The 11,630-nt window shown below is 36.5% G+C and overlaps 1 protein-coding gene across 4 annotated transcripts; it reads right to left on the bottom strand.

Annotated features, from left to right (window-relative positions):
• Positions 1–249: 249 nt before the first annotated feature.
• LOC18604574 (zinc finger protein BRUTUS-like At1g74770) lies at positions 250–10,527 on the bottom strand. 4 transcript variants are annotated; one of them, XM_018117671.2, is made up of 13 exons: positions 9,880–10,522; positions 8,930–9,145; positions 7,716–7,910; positions 7,298–7,638; positions 6,894–7,125; positions 4,975–6,665; positions 4,132–4,350; positions 3,896–4,033; positions 2,678–2,912; positions 2,535–2,594; positions 1,603–1,674; positions 1,365–1,506; positions 250–1,194 (listed from the first exon to the last, which is right to left on the bottom strand). In XM_018117671.2, the coding sequence occupies exons 1-12, from the start codon at positions 10,180–10,182 to the stop codon at positions 1,405–1,407; spliced, it is 3,804 nt and encodes a 1,267-aa protein (XP_017973160.2). In that variant the 5' UTR covers positions 10,183–10,522; the 3' UTR covers positions 250–1,194; positions 1,365–1,404. The 4 variants fall into 4 exon arrangements, with proteins under 4 accessions (XP_017973160.2, XP_017973158.2, XP_017973157.2 ...); XM_018117669.2 differs by having other exon boundaries at positions 250–1,112; positions 9,880–10,521; XM_018117668.2 differs by lacking the exon at positions 250–1,194 and having other exon boundaries at positions 1,207–1,506; positions 9,880–10,519.
• Positions 10,528–11,630: the final 1,103 nt, after the last annotated feature.

Raw genomic sequence — 11,630 nt, 5'->3', positions numbered from 1 at the left:
AATATCTGCAGTGCTGTCTGAGCATGTCATGCCATGTGACGCAAAGCCTTTCATCTTTGTAATCTGTATTCCATTATCCATCAGCAAAGGTATACAAAGAAAAGAAAAACATGCACTGCTTCACTTCCACCCCTTGATATTCCATGTTTTATCACTAGCATTACCTTTTTTACATGTTTAATTATTACTGTTGTACTTGGGGGAGAGAGAAAATAAACTAGCGTTTTTCTTTTTTTTTTTAAACAAAAATTCAAATTGCTGGGTCGGTGTAACTCTTTACTTGTATTGTTTTGTGTTTCTAGGATAGGAATAGAGAGGGGCATAGTCATAACAGTCTCCTCTCTTCCTACCCTTTCATTCACATTTCCTTTTTTTTCACTACAGTGCTACTTCTCTCGCCCGAGTTTGACCATTGATGCCTCTTTACTTGTATATACGTGTATGTATACACACACACACACACTAGAAGTATTTCCTTATATGTATACTGTTAATGTATAATTTGGATGGTGGGTGGCACCACCAGTGCCTGCGCTGCATGCAAGTACCACAAGCGATCTTGCACCTTGTCCGCCAGCCATGATCACATTCTTAAGATATTAAAGAATATGGATCCTGCCCAGCAGGGTGAGGCCACGTGTTCTATCAAGTAGCAAGCCATTGCTCAGAGACATGTGGATGCTCGAGGGTCATCTTTTCATGCAGTGCATGCACACCTTGAGATGTAGAGGCAACAGCATCAGATTTCTTCCATGCCTAACGACCTGCATGGCCCCGCCTATCACTATTAATGCTCTTCCTCTCCTCAATTGAGTTCCAGCCTTACACCACAGTAGTGTCTGCTTTGCAGTCTTACGAGAATAGCAATAATAATGTTGGTTATAGCTCTTCTTACAAGGACTCTCAAGGAGAAAATTTTGGAAATCCTGTGGCTTCAACATCCTTTTGGCATATAACGATAACACCAATAATGGCGGCCCAATGGCAATTCAACAGTTTCTGGGTTCCCCTAGCTGTTAACCAACGTGTTTTCAACTTTTTTGTAGTACTATACGTTTGCCAGGTTATAGCACAAGAAACATATCATTTTCTTCACCATCAAACCAAACAACCTGACAAATAATGCCATGAATCATACAACAGATAACATCCTTTCCCACCAGGAAAGTCTGGGCATTCTTTTTTAAGCAGAATCTGGAAATGCAGTTGATTAAGCATAGTTCGATAGCAAGAATGGTTTCATTCAGAATGCAGGGTAGAAATATCAAAGGGATATACAACAAGAGGAGAAATTAAGATCTTGAATATTCTGACTGATTTCGAAACTAATATGACAGTAACTGTGTCCATTTTATCAAACTCACCTTCTTATATCTCGAGAAGCAATCATCTGGTGGAACAGAGTCAGAGAACCCTGGTGTTATATGAGCCACAGTTTGAGCATTTGTGATATAGCCAATGGAAGGGAGCAGTTCCTTTTTTTTCACAGTCATTGCATAGTATGACCTGGAATAATTTGTATTGTATTTAGTCAAAACATATATTCCATACCACTAGAAGAAGAGTCAGTATGATAGATCGGGACAAAAAGCAATGACCAACCTGAGTTCGGCCATGATATTCATCTGGGATTTTCTCTTCAGCCAACAATGCATCCAACATCCTAAAATAGACCTGCAAAACATCCTTAAGGTTTAAGGATCATTGAACCCCCCAAAGCATCAAGTCATCAACTAGAGCAGTTCCAGTGCACTTGATATAATCAAATCAAACAAACAGCTAAACTGAATCTCCAATTTTATTGTTGTTATCATTAAAGTAAGGAACAGCAAATAAAAGAAAGTAAGGACCAGATAAAAGTTCAAGTCAAGGGAAATCCAAGGTGATGAAATTGAATAACTACAATCATCTTAGCTGCTAGCTTGTTGTTCATATCTATCAATACTACTAACATAATCCCAGTGCCAAGGGAAGACTAATTGAAACTGAAACTTGAGATCAATCTGTTATGCATGAGAGGAGAGGCATTTTTGCATCTGTAGTTTTCTTTATTCATCGATTTAGCAAGGGACTGATTGCTGATTCTAGAAGTCCACCATCATAGTGTGAAAAGTTCGGCTACTTAGATATCTTGAAGCAGTAATCAAAAAAATTCTTTTAGATAATCTTTCATGTTGCCAAGCATCCAAAGAAATAATGACCAGCAAGGAGGTAGTAACTGCAGGATAAATAATTTGTAATTACAGAAATGTTTTGACTCTAAACAATCTGTTTTAAGCATTAAGCAGATGATTTTGATTCCAAACAGGTTCACTTTAGGGAAGAATTACCATAGCTAAAACTGCTTTCATCAATGAAGCACAAGTATGAGAAACCATAAGAATTCCTTTCCAAAAATTGCATCAAATGCAAAGGTAATTTCAGAAAGAAGAATAGATTTTTGCTGACATGATTAGTGTGACATAGTCAGCTCAGCACTATTACAATAACATTCATTGAGATAAGAGATAAGGAGAAGCAATTTCGTAACTGACCTGCATGTCCCCAAGTGACTTGCTACAGATTGGGCACGTGTAGTGTGTACAAGTATAGTCCTAGCAACAGCATGAGAAGCAAATAATATTTGGCTGAATATGGGTGATAGTTATAGGGGAAAAAGAGGGAGCTTCAGAAGTACCTGAAAACAAATTGAATGCATTAAATGCCCACATGGAAGTGCCTTTACTGGAGCGCTGGAGGTGAAGATGTCTTCATGGCAAATAGGACAATTGTCCTCAAAACTCTTTTCTCTGCATATGTGCAGTGATAGAGATCGTGACATGCAGGCATTGCAATTCATGCAATGAAAGTAGTCAATACCCAATCCCTTCCCCACTCGACAGAGATTACAGTAAGGGCAGTGATAAATTTGCCTGTTGAAATTTTTCCATGTTAAACACTTCGTAAATGTAGAATCAAGAAGTTAACCCTCTACATCTACATTGATAGGTACTGCACAGAAGCTTTGAACTTCCCTAGATAAAGATTCATCCGGGAAATTGAGGGAAGAATAATTGAAATAATAACACAATTTGGAATTCAGAATGACCATAATACTTTAGTGTTTATACCTTCTACTGTTTGATTATTTAAAATATTCATTTCTGAACTAGTATTGTCCTTTTTCATTTATGTAAGTAGGAGCCTAAGTTATTAGGATTTTGCAGTGGATAATGCTCAATTCCCTTTACATCTGCTCCAAGAAATTGTTCTAAGATCCCTTGGTAAAACTTAATGAGGTCCTTGATGAACAATGACTTTTACACAGCTATATATAATACAGTAAATCATTAAGTATATGTTTCAGGATGTTTACAAAATCAACTTGTCCAAAACCACTTCTCTGACAGTTGGATGTGTATAACATAGTCATCCTTAAAATGTCATAATCTCAAACATTTGTAATCAATTCACTTTTGTTCATTCATTTATGTAAAGAGAGAATGTTCAGTAACTGCAAATGTAATCAACAACCCACCAATGACTGCATATTAAGAACAAGCATTTAAAATTGTAAAGTAAACTAGAGAAAAAGCATATCAAAGTACATCAAAAGTAAATTCTAATTGTGCATTGGGATTACCTTTGCATAGGAGTTTTGTGTAGGGCATATTCTAGCATATAAACAGAAGTTATATGTTTCAAATGCCAGTTTGGCCATGATGGAACAATACTCTTATATCTGATTCTTACCTATTAAGTTTGTTGGCTGAACAAAGGCAGAGCTAATAAGTCATGGTGGCAATAAAGAGATTTAGAGTTTTGTTGCATCACATTTAGGTGTCCAGTAATGATTTTAAAATTTACCTTCAACAAAGTGAAAACATTACATGAGAACCATTAAAAAGTACATCACCTTTCATCATCAAATAACTTGCATATTCTGCAATAATATTTTCCCATGGATAGATCATTGCAGGAAGCGGTTGAGCACATGGATCCAATTGGCTGAATTATCAAGCATTTCATGCACATCATTTTTGTGACAGATTTTCTGCATATATTTTGGAAGCAGCAAAAATGTGATGAGGAGAAAGAAAACCAAGAAATTTTAAAGAATAACAGCAAGTATTTGACGTAATGTGTGAATACCTATCCAATGAATGATCAGCCACCTCATCATGGCAACGAATGCATGTATAGAGCTGGTTGCAACATGCAGCAAAAAGCTTACAGTTCCTCTTGTAGTGTTTGCAACCCAAAGCTAGTTTTCGTGGGTCCCGATAAGATGGATGCTGACCGGGAAATTCTCCTCCATTATGTGATTTGTTTACTTCTAAATTATATACCTGTTGCTTAAGAATCCAACGGCTGAACCAGTGTAAACTAGCGTCAAATTCTATGAACATATAGAAAACATATAAGCACCAAAAAAAAGAAAAAATAGATACAAAAATAAAATGTCTGGTGTTAGTTATATGTTCTAGCAGCATATTGTCTCATTTAAGCAAGAATCCTTACTACCAGGCCATGGTTTCAAAAACACCTAGTCCCAAGGAATCAGAGTCATTTGTTTTTTGAAAGTTAGGAATCAAAGTCACTTCAGTCAATAAATTTGTCCATCTCCCTAATACTGGCAGTAATATTTCCAATGCACATCCTAGTAATTTGTTCCTGTCATTGGCTTCCTGATGTCTAGAGTTACCAGAATTTGTTCACAAAACTACCTCTGTGAAAATTAATTTAAATATTCATCCAATTGGCTGTGAGCAAAGTTGTGAACAAGAATTAATTGGTTTGACATGGAGACTAATGTATTAGATGATAGGCTTTTGCAGATAGGATTTTCAGTCTACCAAGCCAATTATATATAGGTGAAAGAAGTGCCTGTACCTTTAGATAATTCTGAAAGTAGCCAACAAGGACCACAAATCTTATCCTAAAAATTTAAAAGATAAGATACCATTTAATAAATAAGGAATGCTTGCTACCAACCTCATTAGCAAGTTCTGCATCACATGTGCTTTCCTTTCAGGATCGAAGGATGTGTCAGAGAACACTCTTCTTATGGCAGCCTCTAGATCTTCTTGACTCATTGTCAGGACATGCTTGCATTGCCCAGAGTTCTCAGTCACTTGAAAATTTTGACATGGTTTGTTGGTCCTGTTCATCCAATCAGCTACTTCATTGCTTTTCTTGTCATTGCTCCTACTAAACAGTCCTGAACATTCAGAAAACTTTTCATCTCCTTTAAAAGCCTTTGCTTTATGATCTAAATTGGACATTCCTAACCGCTCAATATCAGCACCAATGGAATTAGCACTTAAAAAATTGTCACAAATGGCTTCTTGTTCATCAAGGACTTTAGGCAAGTATGTTGAGATAATCTCCAATGGATCTGTTGTCCAAGAAGGAGTAGTTGATTCCTCTGCTGCCTTGGCTATTTTATGTCCTTCCCACCATTCTTCTAACCATTCATCAAACATTGTATTTCTCGTAGCTTTGTGCCATAAGGACATAACAGATTGCTGTTCATCGGGAGTCAAAGATGCCATAAGCCAGGGTATCATATCTTGTAATATTTCTGCTCCTGTTCTTCCAAGCATGCTTCTTATGATCTTTTCTTGCTCCTCAAGGGAGAAACATTCTCTAAATAAGGGCCAAAGTTCAACTTCTTCGCGATGCACATGATCAGATAGTAACTTATGCATTGATTTGCATGCATCATGGAGATTAACACAGAGCTGCTGGTGCCTCACCACCCTGTCCAGTGTCTTTGATTCACCATTAGAAGGTGTAATGTGCAATTCATACATCTCATCTAAAATGAGGGATATTTTACTGAAGTTTTCAACTTCCAGTTTATGGTCTATGGTGTAGGAGTGGCTGATGTTTTGGAGTTTCCCCTTTGCTTCCAAAGCTGGAAAGGCAATCTCATCTTCTGCATCGCTGTGGATCTGATATAAGAGCTGTATCAAATTGAAGTGTTGGCGGAACTCCATGAGAAACCCAACATTTTCAGCCAGCTGAGCTGAACCAAGGACAAGGTAATCTAAATCTTTCTTTTGAGCCCTATGGAAGAAGAAAATTAGATCCATTGGTAATGGTTCAGTAACAGCAGAATCAACACAACTCTTTTCACCTGGAAATTTTGAAAAAGAGTATGATGCCCTTATTGTTTTGGGAAAAAATATATGCAGATTGATTCCACTGCAGTATGATGTATCAAACTGCTTAATGCCATGGGAGTCAGCAGAAGAAAAAGAGAAACCCTTCTTTTCCTTGTTGACAAAAACTGGTTTAACTAGCTCAGATTTAGGTCCTTTACAAAGTAACATATCTGAAAGTAAGCAAGAGGATTCAGCATCTTCCTTAATCGGCTCAGGAAGAAAAGAGCATCTGCTGCTGAACATTTTCTCCAAGTCCCTCCTGAAACTTTCAACTGAGGTTTTTCCTGAATAACCTATATGGAACCACTCCAATAGGAGGGATGCAAAAGATTTATTGACCAAGGAACTTCCCTGGTTTATATTCCGCAGAATGGACCTAGATTCATCCTCAGATAAATGAGCTGCAAACCAGGTAATCACAAGTTTTAACAACCCAAGTGGCAACACATGAAGGCTCATGCACAGAAGCTGCTGCTGCATTTCTTGGCTGCAATTCTTGCTAATAATGGAGAATACCTGACAAAAACTGGAAAAGTGTCAAAGGACAATGAGGCAAACATTTTGTAGTAATTGGTTAATGACAGTCATTCAGACAAAGCTTCAGTAAGCTATTATTGGAAATGTGGTTGCTATCTAATAACCAAGAGATAAAACTTTATCATGACTGAAAACCCTAGCTTCAATAGAGCTCATCTTGTCTTACTTCCGCTATATAAGAATGGTGATAAAATAAACAATTTATACCTCCTTTTCTTGTAACCCAAATTGTTTGTCAACATTCATCACAAAGGACTCCAGTTTCTGGAACAGCTTCTCCGCAAACTCATTTGTTGCCCACCCCTTTTGATCATTATAGTGTAGCAAGTACTGTAAATGCTCAATATGACACGCAATATAGAGATGTTGGGTGGGTAGAGACAGCTGACTGTTGGAAACATCAACTAGGACAGGGTAAAAGAACTTCTCCAATGCATTGCTGCAATTAAAAAAACAACTTCTGAAAGTTTAGACATGCTGTTAAAATAAATATATAAGGAGTGATAAATAGAGGAATTCACTGGCAAAGACAGAGATGTTAAAGTAGGCACCTTGGTCAAATAAGTTTAAATAAAATCAAAATAAAATGTTTCAGGAAATATATTAATTACCTGTAAAAGATTATGATATCTACAAGGAATTTCAGTTGGTGAACAACAAAATCTATATTTTGAAAGCAGCTTGATATTTTTATTTGATGCAGCTCTAGTAGAATTTCTTTCAAATCTTTTTGAATGGCACTGTGCCAGAGAAGAAGACCATCAACTGGATTATTTCCAACACTTGTTTGGAAACAGTACACCTTCTTCCATCCAAGAGGCCTCTTAATGAAATTGAAATTGAATTTTCCTTTGATAGTGGCTGGTCCATCAAGAGGTTGAACTCCTTTTGCAAGCTCAGTGTGAAACCCAAACGTGGTCTGGTGTTTCTTACCAAGCCAGGATACTACCACCTTCAAAAATTGATTTTAATTTTGTTACCATCACCAAGATTAGCCAAATTGTGTTAAGAATTTAACAAGGGATCTACCTCCTGCAATGATTTTTCCTTTGGTACAACATCTTTTATACAATTTGTAATTTCTTCTTGCACATCTGGATGAAAAAAGGAGATCATCCATGGTAGAAAATCCTCCAGCAGAATTATAGGGATGCTCCCAATGAATTGCCACACCAGAGAAGCTTGTTCTTGGGAAGAAAACTGCTTTACCAGCAAAGGGAAAACCTGCAAGCAGTGCATAAGATTGTAACATGCTGGTTAGTCAAGTATGTATTGACATGTTTAACATAAAGAACACAAGCATATCAAGAATGAATTGTTGTAACTGCTACTAAACTACCCCACACTCTACTTTAAATATTTTGAGAGTATCATCTTTAAAGAGTTTTTCAGTATTGTGCTAAAAGTTGAAAGATAAAGAAACGAAGTAGCGACACAGCAGCATAAAAGGAGAAGGTTGCAATTTCATGTCATTCATATCCCTCATTATTTCTTCTAATTCTAATCTCCTCTGTTTACACATCTGCCAATTGCCTTAAAGACATGCTAACTTAAACAAAAGCCATTTAATCATCAATATTGCCATGTTTTCCAGGCTAAACATTTGTGATGACATAGAACTTGCTTATTCATAGAATAGTGATTTCCTTATTTTGCATGCTAGTTTTGGTAAGGACATCTAATTACAAATGTTAAAGGTATTTGAGTAGAAATTGCCGTTATGCAATTCGTAGACCAACAGAACAAGGGAAAACCACAATTGTCCTCACTTGGTGCAACTTGTTTTGACTTCCTTATTTATAGTCAGATGGGCATGTGACAAATGTATGAAACAGTTCGTGAAGTTTTTAAACTCTATAAAAATATAGGCTAATAATTTCTTTACAATCAGCCATGGACACATGGCATGAATTTAAACCTACATATTGAGTTTAAAACCTCCACCACTGTTTGTAGAATTATCCTCTAAATTATTATATATATGCATTTAATCTTAACCCTCTATCTAAGTATCTGCTCTTTGTGTTTTTCTTTTTTTGAGAATTTAAATATGGTGACAGTAAAGTTCTCTCATCTAAATTAGTTCCACATTATAAACCTAAAATCAGTAAGAGTAAAAATATGTAGTTTTAGCATAATAATTATTACTTGTACAAATATCTCAAGAAAGGAAAAAGTAACAATGCAAAAAGAAAAAGGAAAAGCTACATAGGATAACTAATGACAAAAAAAAAGAGAATAACCTGCTTTTCTTCTTTCAACATATGCTTGCAAATAGAAGACTGGATGGTGCCAATGCAAAATACGAGTTCTTGCGATGCTTTGGAGGTACTTTTACTTCCATCGAATACATTCAAGCAACAGAAAACAGAATCAAAGAGATCGTCTATACTTTCATGCTCCAGCGAATATGTACAAGCCACATTTTTAACATGTGCATCCAGTGCTAGAAAGACAACCTGCCACCAATTTTTCATTGATACTCATGGAACTGTAGATGTCTATTAGAAACTCATACATCCATGTGTATGCACACATGCATACATACATACATACATACATACATACATACATACAAATACATAGACACATTCTATGAAATATATTGCAAAAAGAGCAAGTTGTTTGAAGAGTATGAAACCAACAAAATGATTCAACAATAATAGTAAGGTTTCTTAATAAGTTTAAGGATCAATTCTTTATTAGCTACTTATATAAAGCTTTGCTCAATACTCTAGGAAATAGAAATGAAACTGGCCTCATTCAAATGCATTATCTAGTTGACTATCTGAATTTATTACTTAAATAATTAGCGGCCATTTTTATATGGATGATACATATGAATTATTAGATGTGAGAAGTCAACTTTTGTTGTGGTTACACAAAAAGTCTTTTGTTTATAATTGATAATTGAACAAAAAAGAGTGTTTGTTGCATAATCCTCAGTTAAATTCTTGATCATCTTATAATCGTAAAATTTAAAAAGAATCTGTAACAAATAATTTAATTAAAATCCAGAGCCTTCTGTTTGGCTTCTGAGAAATGGAGGGAAAAGGAAAATTTCAAAGATTTTATCCAAAGAGGACAACAGAACGCTATTTGTTCCTTTTATCTGAAAAGGACGACTCCGGTGTTTCTCCTTTTTCTTGGCAAGCATACCAAACAGAATAAAAATGCAAATACCAGAGCTCACCTCATCTTCAGCAGCGCAGTGATACTTACAAACAAGCTTAAGAAACTCGAACCTTCCAGACAGCTCAACCGCAAATTCCCGCGAGTGTGACTCACTCTTCTCATCCGCAGCAGCAGCAACTGCCACGCGCCGTAGCTCAGAAAGCTCTGTGCGTATAGCCTCATGGAAGTAAACCAGGAGAAGTATAGGAGCATCGGCGAGCCGTACACCGGCCAACGAAGGAGGCAGCCATGGAGACGACGACGGTGAGGGTCGCTCCTCCTCCTTGTCCGGCGGGTCTTTTGGAGCGCGGCCACCGCCCATGCAGTGCTAAACCACGGCCAAAAGAAGGCAACATGAAGAAGAGAGAGGGGGAAGGGTTTTGCACAAGGGAGGGAGTTTGGATTTTAAGCTTGTGGGAGAACTCAAATTTCTGTTATGAATGGAACAATGGGAATTTAATATAATTTCTTTTCAATTAATCAGATTTTATTTTGTTTATTTGGTGTTTTACAATATGAGATTGCCACGGAGGGATGATGGGGACGTTCTACCGAACAGCGTTTCGGGGAGGACAGAGAAGTCGCTGTTTTTTTGGCGGATGTGAAAACGGAATTCGAAGCGCCCCCGCGGGGGGATTTATGCTTGACCTCATACCGTGAAAACGGGTTTCTCATTCTCCAACGATATTGGATTATTCTCACCTTTTTCTCTTCTTTCTTAATTGCTGCAACATAAGAGAGGCATTTGGTATCTCATCATTCTATCATGGTGTAATGTAATGATATATACGAAAGATTATTGATTAAAATAATGAAAAAAGGAATATTACTTTGTCAACATTTTTAGGCTAACTTTTTTTAAAAAAATTGAAATATCATAATACTTAAAAATTAATTTCTGGTAACATACCCAAATTATAATTATAATTATATTGGTGTCTTTCTGAACAAAAGCCCGGAACGGACTGCCTATAATCTGGCACCCGTTGCTAGAACGGTGGCAGTTACGCGCCAAAGAAGAGAGTGGAGGGCTCTGATTATTTAAATTTCCCGCGTTGTGGACCAGCATTAATGAAGTGATTAATTTAAGCAGAGAAAAGGGGTTTAGGTTAGTTTTAGGAAGTAGGGGGCTTAATCCATGCCGTCCGTACCTTGTCATCACGTGAGGTGAGGGGTGAATGGGGGAACAGCCTGCCTTTGAATTCTCAGTTGCTGAATTAAGCACTAATGTCGCTACCCACGCTCGTGTGTAGCTTTTGCCCAGCACGTGCCCTTCCCGTGTCTCCACGTTCCATGCCTTTTGCCTTCCTCCCGCTTTTCGGTGAATCGGCTCCGGCTGACGCCTAAAGGGACAAATGAAGGATAGTAGAGTAATTTGATGAGAGGTAACCTCAATGGAAGGAAAGGCACAAGCTTTCTTATTTATTCTTTCTTAACCTTCTTAATTTGAAAAGAACTTTTTTCAGTTCCCGTTAAATAAAATGGTAATAGTTGTTATTTTAATATAATATTTTAATTTTTTAAAAAAATATTAAATAAATTTTTATATTTTTATTTTCAATCAAACAGATTTTTATGATCAACGATTGACTAATTATCATTAGTTAAAATATTATTTATCATTTTTATATTATGTGATGTTGATGTATTATTGACATGACGAATGAATTATGCCATATGACTATGTCATTACATCATGTCAACATATAATGTTAACAACATCAGATGAATAAAATTACAAGTGATGTTTTAATTAACAATAATTAACCA

The sequence above is a fragment of the Theobroma cacao genome, chromosome 3 (genome assembly GCF_053813885.1).
Source record: "Theobroma cacao isolate CCN51 chromosome 3, ASM5381388v1, whole genome shotgun sequence".
Taxonomy (NCBI): Eukaryota; Viridiplantae; Streptophyta; class Magnoliopsida; order Malvales; family Malvaceae; genus Theobroma; species Theobroma cacao.
Note: the sequence above shows the minus strand (reverse complement) of the source record. Positions and strands in the feature narration are given on the sequence as shown.